This window comes from Mobula birostris, chromosome 23 (genome assembly GCF_030028105.1).
Source record: "Mobula birostris isolate sMobBir1 chromosome 23, sMobBir1.hap1, whole genome shotgun sequence".
Classification (NCBI taxonomy): domain Eukaryota; kingdom Metazoa; phylum Chordata; class Chondrichthyes; order Myliobatiformes; family Myliobatidae; genus Mobula; species Mobula birostris.
In genome coordinates this window covers 62,944,758-62,958,379 of record NC_092392.1, presented here as the reverse complement: position 1 = coordinate 62,958,379, position 13,622 = coordinate 62,944,758, and the positions used below count along the sequence as shown (strand labels likewise).

The window sequence follows — 13,622 nt, the reverse complement described above, 5'->3', positions numbered from 1 at the left end:
GGGTGACCATACCGAGAGATCACACACACACGGTGACCGTACCGAGAGATCACACTCATGGTGGACCGTACCAAGAGATCACACACACGCGGTGACCACACCGAGAGATCACACACACACGGTGACTGCACCGAGAGATCAGACACACACGTTTGACCGTACCGAGAGATCACACACAGTACCGTACCGACGGATCACACACACGCGGTGACCGCACCGAGAGATCACACACACACGGTGACTGCACCGTGAGATCATACACACGGTGACCGCACCGAGAGATCACACACGGTGACCACACCGAGAGATCACACGCGGTGACCACACCGAGAGATCACACACGGTGACCGCACCGAGAGATCAGACACACACGTTTGACCGTACCGTGAGATCACACACACACGGTGACCGTACCGAGAGATCACACACGGTGACCGTACCGACGGATCACACACACACAGTGACCGTACCAACGGATCACACACACGGTGACTGCACCGTGAGATCATACACACACGGTGACCGAACCGTGAGATCACACACACACGGCGACCGTACCGAGAGATCACACACACACGGTGACCGTACCAAGACATCACACACACACGGTGACCACACCGAGAGATCACACACGGTGACCGTACGGAGAGATCACACACACACGGTGACCGTATCGTGAGATCACACACACGGTGACTGTACCGAGAGATCACACACACACGTTTGACCGTACCGAGAGATCAGACACACACGTTTGACCGAAACGTGAGATCACACACACACGGTGACCGCACCGAGAGATCAGACACACACGTTTGACCGTACCGTGAGATCACACACACGGTGACCGTACCGAGAGATCACACACACACGGTGACCATACCGAGCGTTCACACACACACGGTGACTGCACCGAGAGATCACACACACATGGTGACCGTACAGAGAGATCACACACACACATTTGACCGCACCGAGAGATCACACACACACGGTGACGGCACCGAGAGATCACACACACACGGTGACCGTACAGAGAGATCACACACACACGTTTGACCGTACCATGAGATCACACACACACGGTGACCGTACCGAGAGATCACACTCATGGTGGACCGTACCGTGAGATCACACACACGGTGACCGTACCGTGGGATCACACGCGGTGACCGCACCGAGAGATCACACACACACGGTGACTGCACCGAGAGATCAGACACACACGTTTGACCGTACCGTGAGATCACACACATGGTGACCGTACCGAGAGATCACACTCATGGTGACCGTATTGTGAGATCACACACATGGTGACCGTACCGAGAGATCACACACACGGTGACTGTACCGAGAGATCACACTCATGGTGACCGTATCGTGTGATCACACACACGGTGACCGTACCGAGAGATCACACACACACGGTGACCGAACCGTGAGATCACACACACACGGTGACCGTACCGAGAGATCACACACACACGGTGACCGAACCGTGAGATCACACACACACGGTGACCGTACCGAGAGATCACACACACGGTGACCGTACCGAGAGATCACACACACACGGTGACCGAACCGTGAGATCACACACACACGGTGACCGTACCGAGAGATCACACACACACGGTGACCGTACCAAGACATCACACACACACGGTGACCACACCGAGAGATCACACACGGTGACCGTACGGAGAGATCACACACACACGTTTGACCGTACCGAGAGATCAGACACACACGTTTGACCAAAACGTGAGATCACACACACACGGTGACCGCACCGAGAGATCAGACACACACGTTTGACCGTACCGTGAGATCACACACACGGTGACCGTACCAAGAGATCACACACGGTGACCGTACCGAGAGATCACACACACACGGTGACCATACCGAGCGTTCACACACACACGGTGACTGAACCGAGAGATCACACACACATGGTGACCGTACAGAGAGATCACACACACACATTTGACCGCACCGAGAGATCACACACACACGGTGACCGCACCGAGAGATCACACACACACGGTGACCGTACAGAGAGACCACACACACACGTTTGACCGTACCGTGAGATCACACACACACGGTGACCGTACCGTGAGATCACACTCATGGTGGACCGTACCGTGAGATCACACACACGGTGACCGCACCGTGGGATCACACGCGGTGACCGCACCGAGAGATCACACACACACGGTGACTGCACCGAGAGATCAGACACACACGTTTGATCGTACCGTGAGATCACACACATGGTGACCGTACCGAGAGATCACACTCGTGGTGACCGTATTGTGAGATCACACACACGGTGACCGTACCGAGAGATCACACACACGGTGACTGTACCGAGAGATCACACTCATGGTGACCGTATCGTGTGATCACACACACGGTGACCGTACCGAGAGATCACACACGGTGACCGTACCGAGAGATCACATACACACGGTGACTGCACCGAGAGATCACACTCATGGTGACCGTATCGTGAGATCACACACACGGTGACCGTACCGAGAGATCACACTCATGGTGACCATACCGTGAGATCACACACACGGTGACCATACCCAGCGGCCACACGCACGATAACTGTACTGAATGGAGACACAGTGGGTGGTGGGTTCACTACAATGGTATATCAAACCTGGAACGAATGGAGGTCCTGTGTCGACCATATTTGCATTGGCCCTTCACTCCGAGGGGTAGGGTAGCTATGGTTATCATCTCAACTTGACCAAGCTAATGTTTTGAGTTGGGAACATTTCAATATATTAAATAGAAATTAAATCATTGGTATTCTTTAAATTACACTAGTAATGAACTATTAAAGTAAATTAAACAAATGCATTAGACAACTTCTGAATGCCTTTGCTAGAATATAAGGTGTGTAGAAGCAATGAGTGACAATGTCCAGTGTACATGTGACACACTGACACACGTTGGGTGTAGAAATGTCCCCTAACCCAGTGTACGTCAGCCCTTGTTCGTTGGTGAGGAGCTGATAAATAATCCTGTGACCAGGTCCAGGGCTGGGTGAGAGGTCTCTGATATCTCTGGTGCTCCAGGATCAAGGAGAGGGGATTACGGTCCCTCCAGGGCTCCAGGAAGGGTGAGGAGTCTGTGGTATCCCTGGAGGTCCAAGGTAGGATGAGGGGTGTACAGGTGTCTGTGGGGATCCAGTGAAGGGTGAGGGGACAGAGTTCACGGGGAGTGGCGGGGTGATGGGTCTGTGGTATCTTCGGTGGTCCTGGGCTGGTATCACACTGCTCACTCTGATGTTCCTGTGGAGTCCGTCACTGAGCACTTCATGGCTTCTGTCCCTACGTGAGTCGCATCCCAATCACATAGGAATAAAAAGCCATAGAGCACAGCAGTGAGTCCATCTTCATACTCTCAGCATTGACTGCTTTCTTCAGCTTGTTTTCTTTCTGTCTGACAACAGTCATTTCACACAACCTTACATGACAACATTTCCAACTGATCAAACAGATAACAGTGAGATTCATCAGTGACTCATCGCTGATGTCAGGGCCCCCCTGCGCAGAGTCAGCACTGCAGAAACCACCCTGAACTGAAACTAACCAGTGATCTAACCAGTGACAGACAAGCTCCTGGATGCCATGGGGACAAAGTTCTAAATTACATGAAGGATAACGTTTTAAGGAAATAAATATTCAGTAATCTTACCGAATGCCTTTGTGAGCCTAGCCAGCTGGAGGTAGGGCTGACATTTGGAGCAGAGGTGGGGGAGAATTCAGAGGGCCAAAGCTGGAAAAACATGGAGCTGCCGAGCTCCCTGCCTTCCAGTTGCTGGGCTGGGGTGCATAAGTCCTTGTAGTTTAATTTTCCTCTGCTTGCTTGTATTTTTATATAATGTAATCACCTATATACATGGAACTGTTCAGTGATTTTTCCCGTAATTATGGTGCAATTGCTTCTGTATTTTTTCAGGATGTTTCTTAGTTTTCGGTTGCAGGCATCAAATCTCACTTGAGTCTGGCTACTTTGCAGCTCCGCTGTTATCATTGGGAGTTTGTTATCTCAAGCCTGAGTATGAGACCACGGCTGCTTTTTCCCTCGTCTTTTTCTTTGCTCTCTTGTCTCCTCTTTCTTATTTATTTTCCTCTCTTGTAACAATGAATAAAATCATTGTAAACAATGAGTTTTATGCCTCGTTCTTGACTTCAGAAGAACCTTTAGATCATAAAATATCAGGATCCAACACAGCACCGCTCAATCCGAAGCACTGATGGGTAAAATGGTATTAGATTCATTAGATGTCAGGCAGTTCCTGCTCTGATATGCTGTTCGTCCAAAGGACAGAGCAATGGGGTAGCAGGACATCTAACCAACACACAGGACAGATGTACAATCATCTTTGTTACTGCTTCAGCTCTGAAGGCACAAGCTGACCTATAATGTCATTGTATCCATATGTGTTGTCGGTTAAAATCTGGACCATCAAAAGGATCAGTCGGAAATCTTAGTCATGGCAACGACTAGAAAGCTGAGATGAGGCAGGGCGAAGTGTACTGAGGGAACAGTGTGACATTCAGATATTACTTCAGTTAATCACACCTCCCGTTGTCTCACCTCCTTGCCTAGCCCACACGCTGACTTCAGCAGCTGTGCTCTGTATCTGACAGAGTCCTGAATGAGCAAATGTTCCTCCTTCACAGAACTTTGGCCACAGTGCTGTGTTGAACTAATTAAAGCGATGTTACTCAATTACACTAATCGCTTCTGTCTGTACATGGTCCATATCCTTACATTCGTCTGCCTATCTAAAAGCCTCTGATACCCTGTGATATCAGCTTCCACCACCATCCCTGCTGCTCCAAAGAAAACAACCCAAGTTTTCCTAATCTCTCCTCAGAGCACAGGCCCTCTTCAGCCAGCATCCTGGTGAACCTCTTTGGCACTCTCTCCAAAGCCTCCACATCGACTACACTGGGAGAAAAGAACTGAATGTCATTTTCCAGTCACAGCCTAACCCAAAGCTGCAATGTAACTTCTTGACTCTTCAACTCAGTGTCTTGACAATTAAGGCAAATATGCCATATGCCTTCTTGACAACCCTATCAACCTATGCAGACACTTTTGGGGAGCTGTGGACGTGTACCCCAAGATCCCTCTTACATCAACACAGTTAGATACTGATTAAATTTCACCTGACAATTCTCTGCCCATATCTGCAACTAATCTATGTTCCACTCTATCCTTTGACAATCTTCTACATAATCCACAATGCCACCAATCTTGCTGTCATCTGTCACTTACTAACCTCAAAATGGCCTGGCACTTTAACATGCTCAACATTGACCTCACGATCCTCGTTGGTAAATACCAATGCAAGATGTGCATTTAGGACATCGCTTATGTCCTTTGCCTCCAAGCGTACATGTTCCATCTTTTTTTCTCAAGTGGTCCTACAAATTTTCTCTTATATCCAGGTTTCCCTGACCTTGCCACCCTTGTACTTCCTACGTCCTGGAACATACCTGTCCTGCACTTTGTTGAGTTTGTCTTTAAACACCCTCCACATGTCAAATGTGGACTTGCCCCAAAACAGCTGTTCCCAATGGACTCTGAATTTCCTGCCCAACACCCTCACAGTTTGCCCCATCCCGTTTAGTACTTCCCCTGCCCAATACCCTTACAGTTTGCCCCTATCCTGTTTAGTACTTCCCCTGTCCAATACCCTCACAGTTTGCCCCTATCCCGTTTAGTACTTCCCCTGCCCAACACCCTCACAGTTTGCCCCTATCCTGTTTAGTGCTTCCCCAGAATGTCCATGCTTCCCTTATTCACAGCTGTCTTAAACCATAAGGAGATTGAATCACTGTTTTCTTAATGTTCCCTCATGGCTGTATTCATTTCCTAACAGGAAGTCCAATATACACCCCACCCCTTCTAGTTCGACTATCCACATATCATTTCAATGCACCTAGCAAATTCTACCTTATCTAAACAACCTACTCTAATTAACCTTTGTACGCTCCTGTCTCATACTGTCAATCTTTTCCTTTCTCCAATTTAGAACTTAAACCCGTGAACCATATCTGTTCCATGACTAAGTTAAAACTAATAGAATTATTGTCACTGGTGCTAAAGTGCTCCCCACATTGCACAATCACTTGTTCAATTGCCCCATTACCCAAGAGTAGGTTGAGTTTTACCCTCTCACTAGTAAGGCTCTCTATACATTGCATGGCAGGTCACTTGTCTGAGTGCTACTGGTACCACGTAACTCAGTACTACCCGTCGCACGGTCAGGTGGTCGGTGACTAAACCAGCTCCCCCACCAGGCTTGCCTGGTGAGGACGGTGGCTAGACACTCTGCAGGCCGAGAAACAAGACCTGTCAAAGGGCAGATGAACCCTCTCGTAGGGTCAACGGCCATCTAGCAAACACGTGCCGTGAAGCGCGGAAAGGGCATCCCTTGCATCGAAGCTTGGTCTGGCCATTCACTGCAACAGAACTTCCCCCAGCCGTCTTGGACCCCACCATGCCACTGGATCTGGGAGGGGATGTCGAGAGGGTGGGTCTGGACCTGTGCAACCCCCTACTCACCTAAAATCCACTCACGCACACGCTGTTCCTTTCTGAGGAGTGGGGTATAAACCTCACTAACTGACTGAAAGGAACCTTCATCATCCTATGGGATGGATGGCCAGAGAGAGAGAGAGAGAGAGAGAGAGATACATTGCCTAAGGAACCTTTCCTGAACAATTTTAACAAATTCCACCTTGCCCAAGCCCTTAACAAGTCCAAGCATGGCAGTTCATACTACCTGCCACGGGCGTTCACTTTAGCTCCCCTGTTGGCAGTCAACATCCCACCCCAGGTGGAGTGTGCCGTGGACTCAATGAACGATACTCAGTGACTTACAGCCTTGAAATGGGATTCACTCTTCATCATTGTCAGCAACTTCAGCCAAGGCTGTGTTGCCAAAACACTATCAGCATGTCTCCGGACCCAAACACTCTTGACTGTTGCTCGTCAACCATTAAGGATTCCTACCGAGACACTCCCCGCCCGGCATACAAACAGAAGCTGGAACAACAAGTCACGCAGGGCTTGTCTGAGGAAACAGATGAGCTTCTACACGAATACTTTGAGTCAGTAGCCCATGTTCAGAGACCCAGCAGCCAGCCTAGATGAGTGTGTCCCACTGTCACAGACTACATCAGCAAGTGTACGGAGGAATGCATAACCAAAAAAGACAATCTGGGTGTGCAAAACCAGAAACCGTGGATGAACTGGGAAATCCACTACCCACTGGTCTACTGTAGGTCTGCAGCCTTCAAATCAGGTGACCCTGAACTTCACTGAAAAATGGAGATAAAACCTCTGTAAAGCTTCAGAGATGTCAAAAGATAGTACTAGCCCAAATTCGAGAGGCAGACCAGCAGTCAGTTACAGCAGGGCTTATAAGCCATATGGGCTACAAAACCAAGTCAGGCAACGACACTGGTGACAGAACGTCTCCACCTGATGAGTTCAACACATTCTGTGCAGGTTTTGAACAGAAAGGAACGGGTATGTCATTACCCACCCCACCCGATGTTCCCTCTAAGGTGTGCGCGTGTGCGTCCACATCTTTTGCCACCAGTGTACATAGGAATTTAAACTGCGCACAGAAGTTTGTCACCTCTACCTTGTTGGCATATTGCATAATCATACACAATCACATATCCTTTTCCGGTTTCTGATGACAACGGGGAGTTTGTGATTATAATAAAAACAGTATAAATAAGCCAGATTTTAGAGTTGGCTTATTTATACTGTTTTTAATCGAAGAAATTATTCGTTGCGAACATGTTGCTGTCACTGGACAAAAATATGCACAGCACAAGATTTTTGGTCATTACAAATTAGAGGGAACATTGCATCTGAATCATGGACTCTTGTCAAAATGCATGAGGTACATACCTCACAAGTTTAAAACCCGAGCGAAGCAACAGCTCAATGCACTCTCATGCAAAATCAGTCCCAGCTGTCCCAGGGAAGAAGCATGGGGAGGGGTGCTGTATGTGAGGAGGTTAGTAAACCAGGGTGTGTGGGTGTGTACAGTGCTAATTCGCTCCAGCTGACCGCACTGGAAGCTGGGTATCTACCCTACCTCTTGCAGCCACTTCTCCACCAGGCCCTTGGCCCTGGCTGGGACAATGCAGAGGTCAAGTTCCAGTCGTTCGCCTTCTGCTGACTCGATGTGGCTGACCTCCTCCTCTGCGGTGAAAGCAAGTCGGGCAATCCCTTCAAAGCACTTCTTGAGGTGAGGCTGGACTCAAAGCGGGTCCCTCGTCTCGGAGAGAATTTCCAGCAGTTCATCATTGGAAAGGAAGAAGAAGCTGGGGAGAGGGAAAAAGGAAGCCTCTTATGATCAAGTAACAAAGTTAATGCTGCCTAATGAAAGACGGTCCAAAACTGGAAATTCTGGTTTTCATTTACCGAGGGAAGAAGAGCCTTTTCTTTTCTAAATATTCACTGAGTCCTTTCTGAATGCCATCCAAGAGTGATTCTGCCTCCTTCAGTTTATCCAGTATCTGTGGCTGTGAGATAACTCTCATGGCATTGGCTTCCTTTATTGCTGCTTTCATTATCAGCCTCCTGGTATGGCAGAGAACAGACCAAATGAAATGACCAGACCTTATACAACAGCCTTCCCAACTTCAATTGAAAACCCTCTGTCACTAGACAACAGTGAATTTCTGTTCTTATGTCAAAGCTCCAAACACCCTGTTACTTCAAAACCTTAACCATTTACAAAATAACAGATTCCCATATTCCTGCCAAACATGGTGAGCAGTAATTATTCTTGTCATTGACTTTTATCTCAAAAAACCTTTCCCAACTTCACATAAAATATAGGAGAAAATGCTTACTTTTTAAAAGTACTTGGAGAAGTGTTCCAATATTTGCTTCTTATTATTAAAATCTCAGACTGGCGAGCTCCAGCTGGGAAATAATTTACAATTTACACAAAAGACAGGAGCTGTATGTGGTGGGAGCTTCGGTCAGGGTTTGAAAGAGGCTGTGCTGACTAACGGGCAACCTGAGATGGCGGAAGGCGTTTGATGGGTGCATGTCTTTCTGTCGTTTTCATCTAGCCTGTGTTATGTGGAGCTGACTGATTATCAGTGACTATTCCAGGTCTAGGGTTTAAACTGCTTTTACTCTAGTGGCCCTAAGCCACAATTTGTAGAGCACGCAGGAGCAGACGGGCAATTCTTCATTCCCTAGCACAGAATAATTAAAGTTGCCAGCTCTTTCTCTAAAAAAAATTCATACTTCCCAATTATTAAAAACCTACATTCCATGCCATTCTGAAAGAGCCATGGATCAGAAACACTTCAATCTTCAGTCCTTCCGAGAGAAACAATTTTACCATGCAAATTGTATTTTGCTGAACGTCACAGGTTATTACACCAGATCTATAGATTATTTCCTAATTATCAATGCCCTGTGGATTTTAGTGCATGATCAACAGATGGGCCTCATGTCATCACCAGTAATAAACTGGTACAACACAGGAGACCACCTAGCCCATGCCTTCATTCTGCAAGAGGAACCCAGTTAGTGCTGTTCTCCAGAGACACGGGAGGTTCTGCTGGAAATCCAGACCAACACAAGCAAAATATTGGAGAAACCCAGACAGCATCAACGGAGGGAATTAAGCAGTTTTGAGGGCACTCAATGAAGTAGATCCTCAATTTGCATCAGCTTACTAATGAAGAGAAGGCCACATGGGGATCACTGGATATGAATCTACCTTCACTCTGTCTATCGCAACTGTCAGGATCTCCCAGTGGCCATTCATTTCACTTCAACTTCCCATTAGAACTGTCTGTCCATGATGAGGCTGGAGTAGAAATATCTCACACTCCATCTGACCTGATGGCATGAACATTGATTTCTCTAACTTCTGGTAATCACTCTTCCCTTTTTTTTTACACCAACCATCTACCACCTTCTTCTCTTTTTCCATTCTCCTTTTTGGTTACCCTCTCACCCCTTCAGTTCGCCTCCCCTGCCCTCATGATCTGCCCATCACTTTTCTCTGGTTACCCCCCTCCTTCCCTTTCTCCCATATCCACTGTCCACGCCTATCAAATTCCTTCTTCTTCAGCCCTTTACCTGTCACCTCCCAGCTTCTCATTTCCCCCCTCCCCCAACCAATCTACCTTCCCCCTCACCTGGTCTCACCAACCTGCCAACTTGTACTCCTTCCCCTCCTACTATCCTTTTATTCTGGCTTCTGCCCGTTCCTTTCCAGTCCTGATAGGGGCTATGTGGGATTGTGGTGTTAAGTTGATCTTAAAGTAGGTTAAAAGGCTTGCACAACATCATGTGTGGAAGACCCTGTACTGTGCTGTATGTTCTACGAAGTGCCTTGGTCCAAAGTTTTGACTGTTTATTCCTCTCCATAGATGCTGCCTGACCTGTTGAGGTCCTCCAGAATTTTGGGTGTGTTAGTTCTTTTCAACAGCTCTTTCCTCAAAATGTCCTTAAATATCTCACCATTTCATCTCTAGACACAAGAAGTGAACCTGGTTCCAGGCAGTGAATTCCATCTGTGACCACTCTGGGCACAATACGCGAAGTGATTTGCCAGCAACCCTTCCGCCAACGGGAACAGGTTCTTCACAGTGCTGGTGCGTTACATCCTGACCTAGCCAGGGCTGGTTCACCCATTTATCTTTCCATGAAACACATAATTAAATATTCAACAAGCAATGGAATATTCAAAGCATATTTGTAGGAAGGCTGAAGAGATGTTACGCTGATAAACATAAATCAGGAAGGTTCTGATATTTCACATTTAGATCAATTTAGGTCTGGCTTGTCCAACACTGGTGTTCACTAAATTATAAATGACCACAGTGATCGAGGCAGCAGATGCAAAATCAACATCCATCCCAGGGGAACAGAGAACATTTGGAGAGAATTTCATGACTTCCTCACACTGCACAATTTAACCCATGCGTACTTGACAGCGAGCTGGTGATTGTTCAGTTGGCTGTTACGAATCTGCCTTGGTTCCATTGACCTCAGAATTAGAAATGAAGCTAATAACACCATGCAAAAAAAAACTGCTGGTGGGACTTGGTATGTCAGGCAGTCACTGTGGAGGCAGAGGGAGATCTGATGTAGACTAACCAGGCAGAATATGAAGCATTGCTCCTCTAGTGCACTTTTGGGCTCGCTCTGGCAGTGGGGGAGATCATCGGTGGACAGGTTGGTGTGAGATCAGAAGGGGACTTGGGTAGTCTACACCCCAATGGTCTAAACACTGAATTTTCCAATTTCAACTTACCAGCACCTCTTGTATTATCCTTTTCTCTCTTTTTCTGATCCACCCACCCAGGTTTTCCAACACCCTGCCTTCTTTCTAACACCCCCTTGCCTTGTCCTATAAACCAGCTTCTTAACCTTGCTTCCTGGATTCATTTGCCCAGCACCCCTCCTTCATCAGGTTCCACTTGTCACCCTCCTCATATACCGATATCTGTAGCCCTCACCTCCTAGTCTCAGTCCCTACCTGTCCCCTCTCCTCCTCATACCTGGCTTAATCTGCCCATCATCCCCCACCTCACCTATCGCCTTCCAGCCCCTGTCTCACAGCCCTCTCTCAACTCTATTCTGTCCTCAGCAGGTCGGACAGCATCGGTGGAAAAGATCGATAGATGTTTCGGGCCGGAACCCTTCGTCAGGACACCATCACGAAGAGCAGACCCTGTCCCTGTGTCTGGGCTGATGTTCATGTTTAATCAGACACCATCACGAAGGACAGACCCTGTCCATGTGTCTGGGTCAGTGTTTACGTTTAATCAGACACCATCATGAAGGACAGACCCTGTCCCTGTGTCTGGGTAGGTGTTTATGTTTAATCAGACACCATCACGAAGGGCAGACCCTGTCCCTGTGTCTGGGTCGGTGTTTATGTTTAATCAGACACCATCACGAAGAGCAGACCCTGTCCCTGTGTCTGGGCTGATGTTCATGTTTAATCAGACACCATCACGAAGGACAGACCCTGTCCCTGTGTCTGGGTCGGTGTTTATGTTTAATCAGACACCATCACGAAGAGCAGACCCTGTCCCTGTGTCTGGGTCGGTGTTTATGTTTAATCAGACACCATTACGAAGGACAGACCCTGTCCCTGTGTCTGGGTCAGTGTTTACGTTTAATCAGACACCATCACGAAGAGCAGGCCCTGTCCCTGTGTCTGGGTCTGTGTTTATGTTTAATCAGACACCATCACGAAGAGCAGACCCTGTCCCTGTGTCTGGGTCGGTGTTTATGTTTAATCAGACACCATCACGAAAAGCAGACTCTGTCCCTGTGTCTGGGCTGATGTTTATGTTTAATCTGACACTATCACGAAGAGCAGACCCTGTCCCTGTGTCTGGGCTGATGTTTATGCTTAATCAGACACCATCACGAAGAGCAGACCCTGTCCCTGTGTCTGGGTCAGTGTTTACGTTTAATCAGACACCATCACGAAGGACAGACCCTGTCGCTGTGTCTGGGTCGGTGTTTATGTTTAATCAGACACCATCACGAAGAGCAGACCCTGTCCCTGTGTCTGGGCTGATGTTTATGTTTAATCAGAAACCATCACGAAGGACAGACCCTGTCCCTGTGTCTGGGATGATATTTATGTTTAATCAGACACCATCACGAAGAGCAGACCCTGTCCCTGTGTCTGGGTCGGTGTTTATGTTTAATCAGACACCATCACGAAGAGCAGACCCTGTCCCTGTGTCTGGGTCGGTGTTTATGTTTAATCAGACACCATCACGAAGAGCAGACCCTGTCCCTGTGTCTGGGTCAGTGTTTATGTTTAATCAGACACCATCACGAAGAGCAGACCCTGTCCCTGTGTCTGGGTCAGTGTTTATGTTTTATCAGACACCATCATGCACAGACAGCTTCAGCTCATTATCCTGCTGTCTGCTGACATTCCTGCATTACACCATCTGCCCTTCAAAGCACATCAATGTTTGAAAAGTCCAGAGGTCATCAAGGATGCAATATAATTTGGAGTCAAGCACAGATTTTTAATATTCTGGACTTGAATTTTAGCCAGTGTTGGTCAGAAACAGTATATTAACAGATATGGAGACATGAGAGGCTGCAGGTGCTGGAATCTGGAACCAGAAACAAACTACTTGTGGAACGTGGTGGGTCGGGGAGCCTCTGTGAAGAGAAAGTCAAGACCCTGCATCACGACTGAGATTGTCGAGGAGAGATGGACAGAATAGAGTAAGCACAAAATAATCTGCAGATGCTGGGCTCAAAGCAACACTCACAACAACATAAACATCAGCCCAGACACAGGGACAGGGTCTGCTCTTCGTGATGGTGTCTGATTAAACATAAACATCAGCCCAGACACAGGGACAAGGTCTGCTCTTCGTGATGGTGTCTGATTAAACATAAACACTGACCCAGACACAGGGACAGGGTCTGCTCTTCGTGATGGTGTCTGATTAAACATAAACACTGACCCAGACACAGGGACAGGGTCTGCTCTTCGTGATGGTGTCTGATTAAACATAAACACTGACCCAGACACAGGG

The 13,622-nt window shown here is 47.8% G+C and overlaps 1 protein-coding gene across 1 annotated transcript in view; it reads right to left on the bottom strand.

Moving 5' to 3' along the window:
- Positions 1-13,622, bottom strand: part of LOC140186818 (dynein axonemal heavy chain 3-like) — a 428,385-nt gene that overhangs the window by 314,177 nt on the left and 100,586 nt on the right. The window contains 2 exon segments of the mRNA XM_072241409.1: positions 8,159-8,387; positions 8,488-8,646. Coding sequence (XP_072097510.1) covers positions 8,159-8,387; positions 8,488-8,646 — 388 coding nt within the window.